Genomic DNA, 17,802 nt, shown 5'->3' on the forward strand with positions numbered 1-17,802 from the left:
AACTGTTAGTCTTACAGTGTTTTATTCTTTAGTTTTCTGATTGGGTATAATTTTGCAACAACCCTTACCATATGAGTCAGTCTCACTGTTAGTCCACCAAAGACATTTTAGGTATTGTGATCCTACCCTTTTTGACTTCCATTTACTGTGGTTTTCTGAATAGCCTTCAGGACTGTGAACCCTGGCTTATTGTTATTTCTCCTGGCTGCCCCCCCCCCCCGCTCCAACCATGTTACAGGGGCCATTAATGCCAGTCATAAAACCTCCGTCATTACCAGAGCTGACACCAGCTAACTCTGCACAGACCAGGAATCTGGTATCTTGGAATCTGTGTGATTAGTGCTGTACAAAATGCTGTCTTTCCTTAGCAGGACATTTCGAATTGGACACCAGGATCCACAGATCCCATTTGCACTTGTTATGTAGCATGCCCCTCGAGCTTCAGTGAGATGCTTATACACTCCACACATACCTGTACGCAGCATCGAAGTAATTTATCTGATGAGTTTCTGGATTAGGGTCATAAATTATTGCCAGCTTTGAAAACCCAAGTATCGTTTTGAGTATTGAGTTTTCTTTGTAATTGGTAACACCCAAGCGTTTTTTGGTCTCTCACGCAAAGCCTCAAGAATTATAACTGAGTGTTATAACAAAGGATAATAAATCAACAAAGGACATAACACTTTTCACCTTGTAAAAATTAAACCACATGCCAGAAGGCATGTGGCGTTGACCGGAGGCTGAGGCCCTGTTATTCCTGTTATTTATTAACACTGTCCCTTCTCAAAGATTATTCCAGTTTTTTTTCCAATAAGTTTTGGGTTGATGAAGAACAGAGGTGTTGAATAGAATGTTTTGCAACGATAGCCACAAAGCAATAGAGACTCAGTCAGCTATGTTGCACTAATTAGCTGTAAGGGGAAATGTCACATATTGGTTTACTTGTTGCACAGATGCATTATTTCAATTTTCTTCCTCCCTGAGTCTCACCTTTAAATCAGTACCAACAATTGCTGACAGACATGTTTCTGCTTTGGACTTGTGGACACCTGGTACAAGGTTGAGACTAGCCCTAACCGATTTCATCCAGGATCTTTACAACCGACGGAAAGAAAAATCTGCGCTAGATCTGCTTCCGGGTCAATGGATGTATATAAATAGACGATGCTTTAAGCAGCAGGTGACTTCATAGCCACGTTTAATACACAAAATGTTTGGGTTCACCAGAGGTGATCTGCATGCCATCACAAATAAAGTCGAAAGGACCATGAACTCCAAATGATAAATTATGCTGTCCCTCTAACATAAAGGGTCAATGGCTAGTCAGCGGTCTCATTGTCCATTTTGAATAACTCAACTCGTTTCTTATTTCAGCAGGGCTCTCGGTGCGCCTGTAGACCATTGTCAAATAAAAAAGAAAGAGACGGCGCTTTGTCTGTAATTGGAGCTGGGTACATGACTATTGGGAGTTTCTGACTAATTTCCCTTCTCCTTTCTTGCAGAATAATGCAGATCAAATTGGATTCCAGGTCGGCGGAGGTCTCACTGCCCTTGAGCAGATCCTTCATGTTGTGAATACCGTTTCCAGTCCTAACATTGCTCCTCGGATTCCAGTCAAGTTAGTATTTTCTTCCAAACCATTTGCTTGCTTTTAAGAATGAGTAGTTCTACATTGCTCGTTTACTTCTGGATAGAAAGGAGCAGGCAGATGGGAGATGACCTCTGCATGAGTTGTTTAATGAAGATTGGATCTGGGACATGAACACACAAAAAAATCCCATCACATCATCCACAGAAGAGCAGAGTTATCCCGTTATCCTGACCAATGTTCCCCAATCAACACCACCTAAAACAGATTAAATAGTTAATCACTCAATTTGTTCTTTGTGTAACTTGCTGTGTGCAAATTGGCTGCTGAGTTTGTCTAGGTTTGATTTGATTTGATTTGATTTATTATTGTTGATGCACTATCAATCAAGCAAAGACTAGTTTGTATGCAAGAACAAATAGGCTTTTATTCGCAAAAGACTTGGAGCACACCCATGCTGATGAACTGGTCCGGTAACTGAGGCAGGGGGGTTGGGAGCAGTCACCTTTATACCTGGACCAGGGGGGGGAGGAGTCTCAGGCAGGGCCGGCAGGGGCATGCCCAGGCATGTCACACTCACACACAGGCAATAAGCTTAACAGTGGTTTACCACAATTGTCACATGTATTAACATACACTGAAAAGTATTGTTTCTTGCGTGCTATACAGACAAAGTAAATGTAACTGTGCCTTCATGTGAAAGCATAATATATTGAATAAGAAACATTTCTGAAACAAGTAGACACTACATAACTTCAAACTCTTTCTTTTGCTGCTAATTAGACGAGCAACTGGAAGAAGCAGCTTTCAGATCTGTGGTCCAGGCTAGAACTGTAATCAGTCCTGAAAGTGAAATTACTGCACTGCTTAGTCTCTTAAGCCTTGATGTGGAGATGCCGGTGTTGGACTGGGGTGGGCACAGTAAGAAGTCTCACAACACCAGGTTAAAGTCCAACTGGTTTATTTAAAATCAAATGAGTGACACTCACCTGATGAAGGAGCAGCGCTCCGAAAGCTCGTGATTCCAAATAAACCTGTTGGACTTTAACCTGGTGTTGTGAGACTTCTTACTGTGCCCACCCCAGTCCAACACCGGCATCTCCACATCATGGCTACCACCGACACCGCAAAGCGCCAGCTCAAAGTGGAGGGGATCTCCCACTCACCTGATGAAGGGGCAGCGCTCCGAAAGCACATGATTCCAAACAAACCTGTTGGACTTTAACCTGGTGTTGTGAGATTTCTTACTAGTCCCTTAAGGAACAAGTGAAATCTTTAGATTTTTCTGTCCTATACGTCATTCCACTTGTTGATTTGATTTGATTTAATTTGATTTATTATTGTCACATGCATTAGTACACAGTGAAAAGTATTATTTCTTGCACGCTCTATAGACAAAGCATACCATACGTAGAGAAGGAAAGGAGAGGGTGCAGAATGTAGTGTTACAGTCGTAGCTAGGGTGTAAGCATAGAACAACAGTTAAAAAAAAATAGAATTAGAAGGTATGCTGGGCACAGCTTGCAAGAAGTCGTCACGCTCCAGTGCCATCTTGGGCAATATATGGTTTAGTTAGCTTTCTGTTACCAACTCTCTTGATCTGGTTGCTAGGTGCATGAAATGGGCTGAATATCTTATTTGTGCATGTATCTATAGGGAATATGTAAAAACCGTTTGATCACCTTCCATGACTTTGTGCCACAATCATAAGGAATTTGGCATGTGACCAATAGTTGTTGCAAACTCGCAGTTCAGGAGCACCAACACATAGGAGTACTAGCAGCCTGCGCCCGTGTAAGATTATAATTTAAAATAACTTAACCTTGAACTAGGTTGAATTGCATCACTCTTGACTAGTGTCTATTTCTGAGTTACCTCTCTATTCCACTCCATCCACACAAGCTTTATTATTGAGTTAATTACAGTTCCCATTGTTACATCTATGTTCAGATGGTTCCATGGCTTCACCATCACTAAAGTTAAGTTAATGTTTATTTATTAGTCACAAGTAAGGCTTACATTAACACTGCAATGAAGTTACTGTGAAATTCCCCTAGTCGGCACACTCCGGCGCCTGTTTGGGTCAATGCACCTAACCAGCATGTCTTTCAGAATGTGGGAGGAAACCTGAGCACCTGGAGGAAACCCACGCAGACACGGGGAGAACGTGCAGACTCCACACAGACAGTGACCCAAGCCAGAAATTGAACCCGGGTCTCTGGCGCTGTGAGGCAGCAGTGCTAACCACTGTGCCGCTCTATTCCTGTAACTTGTAGTTTTGCATCTGAGTACCCTGCTCTCCTCCATTTCTGATTCCTTCTGCATTGCAATTTCCTGCCCTCAATCATTGGTAGCTGTGCCATCCACAGCTACGGCTTTAAGCTCTGGAAATACTTTCCTCAACATCTCCACCTCTCCTCCTTTATGTTGTTCCTTGAACCCTTTTTCTTTGACCAAGCTTTCTGATGGTCATCTGCCCAATATCTCTTTTTGTGGACAGGTTACTTTTTGTCTGATAATGCTGCTGTGAAGCAGTTTGGGAGGCTTTACTATGTTAGAAAACATTGGCCGGGATTCTGGTCACCAAACATATATCTTCATTCCATTGGACTGATCGTGCCATTGGCTCATCAGCATCTGAAAGGAGAAAAGATTGGTTAGATTTGTTAACAACCTGTTCTGCTTTGGAGATATTAGCAAAGTTGCTGTGAGTTTCCAGTATTTTCTATTTTTATTTTATACTTCCAGCATTTGATGTGTTCCTTTTTATTTCACCTTAGTGACAAGCCTTTTCAGGTTTCAAGTTTCGAATTCCTATTTCCAAGCAGATATTTCTATTTCAGCAAAAACTACGGATTTTTTCACATTTGTTTCCAATCATATAAACTAATATAACAAAATCCTTGACTTCTAGCTTCCATTCTACGAAGACTTCAACCCCTAGGAACTTTGTTCATACAGTACAGTATGGCAAAATTTGTGAATGTATGTGAGAGAGACAGAGAGAAGTATGAATGAACCATGGAGCTTTGCCATTACAGATGCAATTTGGCAGTAATCATTAGAACTTAACATATAGTGAAAGCTTTACCTTTACTGACACACATAGGTTTATTTTATATAATTAGGAAGTATGTAGCATTTCTAAAGTTGGATTCTTGAATTGCTTCCTGTATTGTAACATTGAATTTCAAAAGGTTTGCTGTGTTCCAGTGGTGAAAGATTGAGTGACTAGCTTCTTCTGCCCTTAAGGTTTCTGCAGTTACTTAGAAGGCGAATGGACAAAGCTGGTTGTTTCACTGAGATCGTGCAGAAGAGAACTCGTAACCCTCCCAGTATTTGATGCTAAATTTTATTGTTTTGAATGTTTTAAATCTTGCCACAGTTTTCCTCAGTTTCTGAAAAGCCAGGCTAAATACTTTTTATTTAACATTGCATTTTATGATCTGGTAAAATTTCAGTTTCAAAAAAACACACTTCCCGAGAATATAATTTTTGTTAACTGTGATAAAGTTGCATTATGACCCATCTGTCACAATCCTTTAACACTTCCTTTATAGCTAACAGGCTACTAAATCACAATAGATGTTGGAAATCTCATTAATTCAAACATAGTGTTCTATATTTCTGTTAAATTACTGTGCAACAATTGTGAAAATCCTCATTCGCCAATAAGCTCTGCACCCGCTCAGATCTGTACATTGTATTTGGTGAAGGGAATCCATGATTCACTTTGCTCTATGCTCTCGCAGATACTTTGGCAACCACTACAATAAACATACAATCATAGAAACCCTACAGTGCAGAAAGAGGCCATTCGGCCCATCGAGTCTGCACCGACCAAAATCCCACCCAGGCCCTACTCCTATATCCCTACACATTTACCCGCTAATCCCTCTAACCTACGCATCTCAGGACACTAAGGGGCAATTTTAGCATGGCCAATCAACCTAACCCGCACATCTTTGGACTGCGGGAGGAAACTGGAGCACCCGGAGGAAACCCACACAGACTCGAGGAGAATGTGCAAACTCCACACAGACAGTGACCCAAGCCGGGAATCGAACCCAGGTCCCTGGAGCTCTGAAGCAGCAGTGCTAACCACTGTGCTACCGTGAGAATGCACAGTTATGGTTTAGCTTGTGTGTCAGAGGATATCATCAGAGCAATTCTTGGTATGTAACCTGAAGTCACCTCGTTCTATTACAATGAAATTTAGGGAAAGACATTTCAGCTTGGAGAGTGCAATGTTAAGTGGAGTGCAGCCCAATCAGTGAACAAGAATACCCAATGAAACAGCAGAAACCAATTTCCTCTTGCACCAGTTATTTCATCATTATTTTGGAAGGTAAATTCATTGTCAAGCTGCACTATCTTTTGTGATGGGGGCTTAGATGTGCATTGTTCCAAAACCATTTCCATGTTTCCAGGCAAACAAAAAGGTCACGTATCAGCACCTGGGAACAGAAGTAGGCCACTTAAACCCTCAAGCTTATTTTGCCATTCGTGGCTGATCCATGATCTGAATCCATGATCGAGCTCCACATAACTGTCTTTGCCCCAATTCTCTTGAATACATTTGGTTAACAGATCTCTATTGAAATAACAGAAACCATGTAAGATTTTGTTGATAAATTGAGGTTCTCCTCAATTATCATTTAGTAATTTAACAGGAATGTTGCACATTTGCAACTGAGTTAATTAGCTTTTTAGCATGTATCTGATATAAGTTGGTTGCTTAAGGGTTAAAAGATTATTTTCTTCATCGCTTTAATGAAATCAAATTTAATGTCTATGCCACGATATTGAAAATGATTAGAACTGCCAATAACTGGAGACCTATTAGCTTTGTTTACAACACACAGCATAGGTAGAAATTGAGGGGGAAATTCTGTTTGGTTTAGATAAGCATGTCAGATCCTTACCTGATTCATTACAATAATTTAATTCATAATGCAAATTAGATGTTTCATTAAACTAGTAAGGCATATGTGGAGGTTCGGAATTTGAGCAGCAGCCATGTCAACCTTAGTCCGACCTCCTCACAAGCTTTTCTCACTTGCCCTTATACCAGTAGCCTCTTAACCGTACTCAGTATCATTTGACACCACAACTCCAGAAAGCAGCTGAAAGACCATCAACCCACAATGGACACCTGTGCCAACATTTTCTCATGCAGTATAAATTGTTGTTCCCTTTACTGTTGGTTTATCTGGCAAGATGAAAAGCTTTTGATAGCGTATCTTTTTCTGCATTGCTCAATTTTTTCATTAATTCATGGGGTGACAGCATCTCTGGCTAGGCCAGCAATTATTGCCCATCCCTAATTGCCCTTGAGAAAGTGTTGACTTTCTTGAACCATTGCAGTCCATGTGGTATTGATACATCCACAGTGCTGTTAGAGACCATGTTCCAGGATTTTGATCCAGCGCTACTCATGGAACGGCGATATAGTTCCAAGTCAGGGTGGTCTGTGGCTTGGAGGAGAACTTGCAGGTGTTGGTGTTCTCATGTACCAGCTGCCCTTGTCCTTCTAGGTGCTCGAGGTCATGATGCTGCAAGTTTTTCTAATTTTTTCCCAGCTCAGGCTCTCCCAGTGGCTTCCAACCCAACCCCAACCCCTGGCTACCATGTGTTCAAACCTGATTTTCCCCATCTCCCCAACCCAAGGTTCACTCTTAGTTTCTCTTTTGCAGGTGCAAACGTCACTCACAAATCCTTAGGAATATTTGGAATATGTCATAACAACATGTTTCATGTTGATTTGCATCTTAAGATGCAGCTTTAATAGATTTTGGAGAAAGGCTTCATCATAGAATGATAGAATCCCTACAGTGAAGAAGGAGGCCATTCGGCCCATCGAGTCTGCACCGACCACAACCCCACCCAGGCCCTATTCCCATAACCCCACATATTTACCCTGCTAATTCCCTGGCACTAAGTGTCAATTTAATCAATTTAGCATGGCCAATCAGCCTAACCAGCACACCGTTGGACTGCGGGAGGAAACCAGAGAACCCAGAGGAAACCCACGCAGACACGAGGAGAACGTGCAGACTCCGCACAGACAGTGACCTGAGGCCGAATTGAACCCGGGTCCTTGGTGCTGTGAGGCAGCAGTGCTAACCACTGTGCCACCGTGCTGCTCATGAAACAAGGAAATTTATAAAAATTTATGTTAAAAATGATTATTGCTAGTAGTGATCCTCAAACCAGCATGTAATGATGTCACTGTAGAATATTGTACCTCAACCTCAGATGGACATTGAGCTGGTACGGAAATTACTCTGTTAAAACTCAAGCTCTAGTTTAATCCACACCTACTCACCATACTTGCATTCAGGTAATGAAGCTAAATGCTAGCATTGGAAGGGTGTAGGTGATTTTATATAGAATGTGCAGTACAGAAACTAAGATTAAAAACAGAAAATGTTGGAAATACTTAAGCAGGTCTGGCAGCATCTTTGGTGAGAGAAATTGAGTTAACATTTCAGAATTGATATCATTCTTCAGAACTGGCCCATGCTGATGTTTATGCTCCATACGATCTTCTGTTCAGCCCTAACCCTATCAATGTAACCTTCTATTCCTTTTTCTTTCACATGTTTATCCAGCTTCTCCTTAAATGCGACTGTTCTAATCGCCTATGGTAGCCTGCATCATTCTCTGGATAAAGCGTTTCCTTTTCCCCTGGATTTACCATTTGATGTACGAGTGGACATCTTGGCATGGATTCTCCCAAAAAATATCTAAGGCCGGAATTTTACCGGCCTGCCCGCTCCGAATCTGGAGGCGGGCGAGGCTCGGAGAATGGCATTCTCTGTTAGCCTTGGGCGGGATCATATGAACCTCGGGCGGACGTGCTGGTAAAATCCCGCCCTATGTGTCGAATTCACGTGAAAACTGGAATAAATCACGTTGGTTTTTTTTCAGTGGGAGTTTCAAAACGAATCTCCCACATTCTGTGTACCGCTGAGTGCACTAGCATGATTCGCGCTGAAAATGAGGGGTGGGGCCCATTCCCTACAGAAGGCCGGCAGCATAGTGCTGAGCGGGCCACTGCACGTGCGCCGATCTGTCAACGCCAGAGACCAGCATGTGCGCAGTGTCCCCGCACACTGCTGGCCTCCTGACTGCTGGCCAACCTGATCGCTTGCCAGCCCCGTGATCCCTGCAATGCCAACCCTCTGACCCCCCACAGCCCTGATCTCCCACCCACCCTTCAGCCCCGACCCCCCCAGCAGGTTGCCCTCCCACCCCGATAGCCAGCCCCAATCGTTGGCCTCCGTTCCTCTGTAACTCAGCCCAAATGCAGAATGGCTGTGGGACACCCCACCCCCACCAGTCACCCCTGGAAGCCTCGCCTGCCCTATCGGGCCCCGCCCCCTTGGCACTGCCCCATGCCTGATTATATTATATATTTATATAATGATTTATATTTAAGTCAGATTTAAATGCTCGTTTGCATGTATAATGCGGCTCCGCGCCTATTTCCGGCGTGGAGCTGACGGCGCCAAAAATCCGGCACTGGGCGATGCTATCGGGGTGGGGTGCCCAGCGCAGATCCCGCATATCAGGCACTACTTGAATCTTCCGGCCCGCAGCGCAGGATCTGTGCAACGGGATGAGAGAATCGCCCCCCCCCCCCCTTATATTTATGGTGTCTGAATTTATTCTGCCTCACATGTGCCAATGTCTTCTCTATCTTGTCTACACCTTTCATGATCTTAAAAACCTCCACCAGGTCACCCTTCTCTATTCTAGAGAAGGGCCACACTCCCCCGGCATCCCCTCCTTCAGCATGCTCAGCCTTTTCTGATGTGTCGAACCTCTGTTCTCAGGTTTGTCCGCTCTATTCATGTATGAAGGCTCTAGTGTTGCTGTTTGGGACATGAAGAAGTGTGCGATGTGTTATCCTGCCTGGGTTTGCACTGCTAACAACTGAACCAAAGTTCACATTGCTGTTGGTTTTGGGAACAGGATTCCCCTCTGAGCAGCATGTATGCAAATCCGGGATAGAAAGATGCATACACACGAGAGAGGCTGTCTGATTCATCAAACTGGTCCTTCCATAGAAACTTACAAATAGATGATTGTCTTCAGAAGGATTCCGCAGTTTTAATCTTCACTACTCTTCAGAAAATGTGGTTAAACTTCTGACCGTGAAATGGATTCATGAATTGGAGATGCAAGTAGCTGGTTTACTTTTGCTGTGTCAAGATAACAAATTGTGTTTTAATTTTGGTAGCAAAATATATATAAAGTAAAGTTTATTTATTAGTCACAAGTAGGCTTACAATAACACTGCAATGAAGTTACTGTGAAATTCCCCTAGTCGCCACACTCCAGCGCCTGTTCGGGTACACTGAGGGAGAATTTAGCATGGCCAATGCACCTAACCAGCATGTCTTTGGACTGTGGGAAGAAATTGGAGCACCCAGAGAAAACCCACACAGACGCGGGGAGAATGTGCAAACTCCACACAGACAGTGACCCAAGCCAGGAATCGAAAGCCGGTCCCTGGCTATGTGAGGCAGCAGTGCTAACCACTGTGTCGCCGTTGTTTGCAGACTGAGTAGGCTTCTTGCTTAGTCATGTGAGCCTCATTTATGTCCTTGACTGAAATATGCCAGGATGATGAGATTTTCCCAGTTGGCCTGTGCTTCATCCGTACAAGACAATCTACAGTGTGGAGCTAATAAATACTCATTTACACTCCAACTGCATTTGAAACTTCTTCAAAGTTTGAACGTGTCTCCGGTGAGATAAAAGAAATAAACTTAATTAACATGTTGAGTCAGGAAACAGGTTTTGGATACTTTCCACAATATTTTCAGCTGTACTTCTCTTGACAATGGAGTGTGCCACTGAATCACAGGGAAATTAAAATCAACCATCAAGACAGATGGCATTTTATATTAAAAACCTTTGCAAATCTGTATCTGTTTAGTAATTTGGCATGGAGAGTATTGCACAGAGTAGTAAAGGAAAGTACATTTTATTTTTTAGTCACAAGTGAGGCTTACATTAACACTGCAATGAAGTTACTGTGAAATTCCCCTAGTCGTCACACTCTGGCGCCTGTTCGGGTCAATGCACCCTAATCAGCACATCTTTCGGACTGTGGGAGGAAACCGAGCACCCGGAGGAAACCCACGCAGACATGGGGGGAACGTGCAAATTCCACGCAGACAGTGACCCAAGCCGAGAATCGAACTCTGGTCCCTGGCGCTGTGAAGCAGCAGTGCTAACCACTGTGCCACCGTGCCGAGTAGTCGCATGCCATAGGGTTTTAAATAGTTCCACAGACTCCGAGGCTGCCTGTAATTTCTGTGGCCTGGATGAGGCAGCGTTTCACTGATGTGTGAGGTTGCAGCCATTGTTCCACTACTTGAATCAGCTGCTCCCTAACTTTTGGCCGCACTTGCGCACCTGATTTTTGCTCACCCAGTGTGGAGGTCAGATCGGAGGACCTCATAGAATTGCTGTTGGGCCTGGCCAGGTTGACCATCCACAGCATCAGGGAGGTGATTGGCCTGACTGTCTGTCTCTCGTCCACAATGGTTTTTGTTTTGACCTCACTGGAGTGGAAGCGTGGCGTGTCTGCCAATACACTTGAGACCTTCTACGCTCGATAGAACACTGGGTTTTCAAAGGGGGTGCCGTAAGACCATAAGACATAGGAGCAGACTTAGACCATTCAGCCCATCGAGTCTGCTCCACCATTCAATCATGGCTGATATTTTTCTCATCCCCATTCTCCTGCGTTTTCCCAATAACTCCTGACCCCCTTATTAATCAAGAACCTATCTATCTCTGTCTTAAAGACACTCAATGACCTGTCTTCCACAGCCTTCTGCGGCAAAGCGTTCCACAGATTCACCACTCTCTGGCTGCAGAAATTCCTCCTCATCTCTGTTTTAAAGGATCGTCCCTTTAGCCTGAGGTTGTGTCCTCTGGTTCTAGTTTTTCCTGTAGTGGAAACATCCTCTCCACGTCCAGTATTCTGTAAGTTTCCATAAGAAACCCACTCGTCCTTCTAAACTCCAGCAATTACAGACCCAGAGTCCTCAACCATTCCTCATATAACAAGCTCGTCACTCCAGGGATCAGTCTTGATCCATGCAGGCGTGCCACAGCCTGCTGCTGGACTGTTTTGGTGAGTGCAGTACTGCAGGCAGAAGGTGGGCACGTGGGGTTTGGAAGGAGAGTATCCACCAGGACTGAATAAAAGCAAATTACTGCGGATGCTGGAATCTGAAACCAAAAGAGAAAACGCTGGAAAATCTCAGCAGGTCTGGCAGCATCCTTAAGGAGAGAAAAGAGCTGATGTTTTGAGTCCAAATGACGCTTTGTCAAAGCTCCTTTTTGTGGATTTTGGCAAGTAAGTGAAGTGGGCTGTCCAGTGTTGGGAGATTGAGGTTGGGAGTTGTGGGGGGAAGGCATCCGGAGGAAATGAGGTCGGTGACGGCATTGAAGATGATGGGTGTTCAGTGATGTGGTCATAGTCCAGGGGGAAGTAGGAGGAAGTATCTGAGAGTTGGTGCTCAGCCTCTGCGAGGTAGAGGTCAGTACGCCAGATGACAACAGCGCCCCCTTTGTCGCCAGTTTTGATGACAATGTCGGGGTTGGACCTGAGGGAGCGAAGAGCGGAAAGTTAGGAAGGAGAGAGGTTGGAATGGGTGAGGGGGGGGGGGCAGAAAAATGGAGACGGCCAATGTCCCGTCGACAGTTCCCAATGAAAAGATCGAGGGCAGGTCATTGTCTCGGTGGGGGTGTCCAATTGGAGGCAGAATGTTGGAGGCACGTGAAAGGACCTGTGGAACAGGGGGAGGACTCTTGCCCAAAGAAGTGGGCATGGAGACGAAGGCGATGGAAGAAGAGTTCAACATCATGTCGAGCCCGGAATTCATTGAGGTGGGGACGTAAGGGTACGAAGGTGAACCCTTTGCTGAGAACAGCACACTCCGCCTCAGAGAGGGAAAGGTCAAGTCCAGATGACCCTTTGACAAAGGGTCGAAACGTCAGGTCTTTTCTCTCTTTACAGATGCTGCCAGACCTGCTGAGATTTTCCAGCATTTTCTCTTTTGGAGCCACCAGGACTGGCCTGGGAGCCCAGCCTTGGGCACCGTGCGGGGCTGGCTGGCAGGTACATCGAATAAGTACAATAAGTGTACCATGGAATTGTTTGCCTCATTGAAGAGTGCCATGTTACTGAAAAGGCTAGGAACCACTGCGATAGAAGATAATCTCTCTCTTTCTCCTCACTGTGCTGCAGGGACAGAAGTGTATCAACAACATACATGGGGTTACGGGGATAGGGCCTGGGTGGGATTGTTGGCGGTGCCGACTCGATGGGCCGAATGGCCTCCTTCTGTACTATAAGTTTTCTATGATTCTAACACTAGGAATTGGTATAATTTATAATTATACCATTATCAGAAAGAACTCTTAATGATATGTCATCAACAATTAATATAAAACATAGAACATAGAACAGTACAGCACAGAACAGGCCCTTCGGCCCACGATGTTGTGCCGACCTTCATCTGAAACCAAGATCAAGCTATCCCACTCCCTACCATCCTGGTGTGCTCCATGTGCCTATCCAATAACCGCTTAAATGTTCCTAAAGTGTCTGACTCCACTATCACTGCAGGCAGTCCATTCCACACCCCAACCACTCTCTGCGTGAAGAACCTACCTCTGATATCCTTCCTATATCTCCCACCATGAACCCTATAGTTATGCCCCCTCGTAATAGCTCCATCCACCCGAGGAAATAGTCTTTGAACGTTCACTCGATCTATCCCCTTCATCATTTTATAAACCTCTATTAAGTCTCCCCTCAATCTCCTCCGCTCCAGAGAGAACAGCCCCAGCTCCCTCAACCTTTCCTCATAAGACCGACACTCCAAACCAGGCAGCATCCTGGTAAATCTCCTCTGCACTCTTTCCAGCGCTTCCACATCCTTCTTATAGTGAGGTGACCAGAACTGCACGCAATATTCCAAATGCGGTCTCACCAAGGTCCTGTACAGTTGCAGCATAACCCCACGGCTCTTAAACTCCAACCCCCTGTTAATAAAAGCTAACACACTATATGCCTTCTTCACAGCTCTATCCACTTGAGTGGCAACCTTTAGAGATCTGTGGATATGGACCCCAAGATCTCTCTGTTCCTCCACAGTCTTCAGAACCCTACCTTTGACCCTGTAATCCACATTTAAATTAGTCCTACCAAAATGAATCACCTCACATTTATCAGGGTTAAACTCCATTTGCCATTTTTCAGCCCAGCTTTGCATCCTATCTATGTCTCTTTGCAGCCTACAACACCCCTCCACCTCATCCACTACTCCACCAATCTTGGTGTCATCAGCAAATTTACTGATCCACCCTTCAGCCCCCTCCTCTAAGTCATTAATAAAAATCACAAAGAGCAGAGGACCAAGCACCGATCCCTGCGGCACTCCGCTAGCAACCTGCCTCCAGTCCGAAAATTTTCCATCCACCACCACCCTCTGTCTTCGATCAGACAGCCAGTTACCTATCCAATCGGCCAACTTTCCCTCTATCCCACACCTCCTTACTTTCATCATAAGCCGACCATGGGGGACCTTATCAAACGCCTTACTAAAATCCATGTATATGACATCAACCGCCCTACCTTCATCAACACACCTAGTTACCTCCTCAAAAAATTCTATCAAATTTGTGAGGCACGATTTGCCCTTCACAAATCCGTGCTGACTATCCCGGATTAATCCGCATCTTTCTAAATGGTCGTAAATCCCATCCCTAAGGACCCTTTCCATCAATTTACCAACCACCGAAGTCAGACTAACCGGTCTATAATTACCAGGGTCATTTCTATTCCCTTTCTTAAACAGAGGAACAACATTTGCCACTCTCCAGTCCTCTGGCACCATCTCCGTGGACAGCGAGGACCCAAAGATCAAAGCCAAAGGCTCTGCAATCTCATCCCTCGCCTCCCAAAGAATCCTAGGATACATTTCATCAGGCCCAGGGGACTTATCGACCTTCAGTTTATTCAAAACTGCCAAGACATCCTCCCTCCGAACATCTATTTCCTCCAGCCTATTAGCCTGTAACACCTTCTCTTCCTGAAAAACATGGCCCCTCTCCTTGGTGAACACTGAAGAAAAGTATTCATTCATCACCTCGCCTATCTCTACTGATTCCATACACAAGTTCCCACCACTGTCCTTGACCGGCCCTAACCTCACCCTGGTCATTCTTTTATTCCTCACATAAGAGTAAAAAGCCTTGGGGTTTTCCTTGATCCGACCCGCCAAGGACTTCTCATGTCCCCTCCTAGCTCTCCTCAGCCCCTTTTTCAGCTCGTTCCTTGCTAACTTGTAACCCTCAGTCGAGCCATCTGAACCTTGTTTCCTCATCCCTACATAAGCTTCCCTCTTCCTTTTCACAAGACATTCCACCTCTTTTGTGAACCACGGTTCCCTCACTCGGCCATTTCCTCCCTGCCTGACAGGGACATACCTATCAAGGACACCCAGTATTTGTTCCTTGAAAAAGTTCCACTTTTCATCAGTGCCTTTCCCTGACAGTTTCTGTTCCCATCTTATGCCCCCTAATTCTTGCCTAATCGCATCATAATTACCTCTCCCCCAATTGTAAGCCTTGGAAATTTTCCAATCATTGCATGAGCAAATAATCATATTCAGATTCTGATCTGGGGATCTACAAGAATGACAAATAGTTAGTCCCTGCCCTTAAACCTGGTCCACTTGAAATATTTCTGACTGTTTTCAGCTCCCTAGATCAAACCCTCATCTATCAAAACTCTTTTCTTCCATTATCAGCATCGGAAAGGTGACAGAGGGTACAAGTGCAGATGAGAAATATACACCGTCTCAAAATAATTGGTGGAAATATGGATTTTGGCTCAGTTTGTTAACAAAGAGAGAGGGAAAAGAAAGTTATCTTCTGCTTTGATCCACTCCGCTACCAATCAAAAAGGACTAGTTCAACTTGCAGGCAGGACTTCATGTTTCCAGGAGCTGTATTCTTCAACAGGGGATCAGAACTGGTCTTGTCTGTTGCTTCAACAGACCTGGATTGCTCATTCGTATCGTAAGAAATGCGCAGACTGATCAGATGGATTCTTTGGAAATGCTACCTTCTCACCAATGGTCCTGCATGGTGCTGGAATATTCCTTCAAAGAGATTCCCCTTTTTCATTTCAGTCCCATTATTCAGATGAAATAAATATAAATCTTTTATTTTCTTTACACTGGGGTATCCAATTAAATCTAATTACAGTACAAATGCCACAATATATACATTAGAAGATCTCTAACCTTTTGGTGGGATCCTATTTCCTTGGTACATTCTTTGGTTTTCTGCTTGTGATATATATTATCAATATTGGCTATCAGAGACCTGTAGACCTTTACCTTTACTCGCGCGTGACTCTTAGTGCATTACAGGTATCACAGAGGTAATTAGCCATTGTCTGTGAGGAGCCAGTGGCATCTCTCTGTTTGAGAGAGACAAATGGTTAGGTAGCTCAAGGATGAGGAAAGGCAAGGAGACAGGTCTCCAGGCTACCACAGCCAGTACAGGGATTGAATTTGCACCGTTGATGTCATTCTGCACCACACTCTAGCCATCTAGTCAACAAACCAAATTGACCCCCATCAGAGGCAGGAAGACTGGCCCACCATTAGTGATGGTCAACCTACTAATAAACCGAGATGTGACTATATGTTGGTCCTGGCAAAACAGAAGATAGCTAAAATGCCATTTTGCCATTCTTAAAATGAAGGTGAGTCCCACAGAACCGCTCCTTTCCTGCCCCAGAAAGCAATAACAGCTTGAGAAGTGCTCTCCCTTCCTCAGCTGTTTTGATTTCTGTCTTGAACTGGTATAAAATGGGATGAAGTTTTTTGTCGTATTGCTAGCGACAGGGAATTGTAAATAACAGTGGCACACTTTTGTTAACCTGCCCCGGACGCCACAGACTTCGGTTGCAGCTGCTGAAAACCTCCCCTTTGGCTCTTAATCCTAATAGAAGGGGAAGTACTTATAGAGTTTGCTTTTCCCCACTTCACTAAATGTTTTAAAGCGACTGTATTAATCAACCTAAGTGGTGTGCTTCTTAATTCCTGAAATATTGCTTCAGTAGCAGCTTTTATATTGGCTTCATGCCGTGTCAGTGCAGCTGGCTCCTTCTGCACAGGTCTCACACAGCTGATGAAGTTGCAGGATTCACTGTGACCAGCAGCTGGGAAGATTTTATTTTAAATCGGGTACCACAGCCACATTTGCAGCACATTTACTCTGGGGTCGTTCTGACTTTACAATAGCCACTTACCTGGAGCTCTTCATCCTGGAACTGCACAAAACGAACATGACACACATTATGCAACATTTAATTCTCCATGGCCTCACTCCTTCCCTATCACTGTAACTTCCTTCAGCCCTTTAGAGCTCTGACATCCTGTGTATTTCCGATTTTCATTGTTCCAGCATTGATGGCCATGTCTTCAGCTGCCTAGGACTTTCACTGTCTTTAAGACACTCCTTAAAACCTACTACTTTGATCAAGGTTTTAGTACCTGTAATAATATCTCCTTGTGCAGTTCAGTATCAAATTATGTTTGCCGAATGGCCAACTTCTGCTGTTATTTCTTTCGTTCTAATGCTGCCGTGGAGTTCCTTGGGGTCCACTTTGCTATATTAACTGTAAGGGAAAGGGAAAGCACACCATAAATAGTGGTTTTGTAACTCACCAAAACTAACCTCACGCCAAGTAACTCAGGCTGAAGACTTGAACAAGTGAGTCATAAGGTCTGGCTGTTGGTGGGTGGTTTATTTTTCATTAAACCACAAGATTAAATTGTGCACCTGGTTCATGCCACTTAATCTTTTGCTCCCTCTTAAAGTTAAACTATTTTCCAGAATAGATCCATATCCAAAAGGTGATAAGACTCCCTCAGTGGGAAGAACTTCTGGGTCAAGGGTGTTGTTGTTTGTTGATACCCCTTCAACTACTTGGCAGAGCTGCATGTTGTTAGAGAGCATATGAATGTTTTATTAAGCCAATGTGTAAGTGAACTAACTATAAGACTTCCAGGAGCTCCATGAGTCTGCTGCTTCACTGGACCACACACACTCAGAAGAGAGAGAGAACAGAAGAATCACCTGATGATTCAGATACCAAGCAA

At 44.3% G+C, this 17,802-nt stretch overlaps 1 protein-coding gene across 7 annotated transcripts in view; it reads left to right on the forward strand.

Moving 5' to 3' along the window:
• The window catches only part of scaper (S-phase cyclin A-associated protein in the ER), a 347,336-nt gene that overhangs the window by 219,087 nt on the left and 110,447 nt on the right, over window positions 1-17,802 (forward strand). For all 7 annotated transcript variants that reach the window (XM_078199948.1, XM_078199949.1, XM_078199950.1 and 4 more), the window contains one exon: window positions 1,503-1,618. In XM_078199948.1, the coding sequence (XP_078056074.1) occupies window positions 1,503-1,618 (116 nt within the window). The remainder of the gene's footprint in view (window positions 1-1,502; window positions 1,619-17,802) is intronic.

The sequence above is a fragment of the Mustelus asterias genome, chromosome 29, assembly GCF_964213995.1.
Source record: "Mustelus asterias chromosome 29, sMusAst1.hap1.1, whole genome shotgun sequence".
In the NCBI taxonomy this organism is placed as follows: Eukaryota; Metazoa; Chordata; class Chondrichthyes; order Carcharhiniformes; family Triakidae; genus Mustelus; species Mustelus asterias.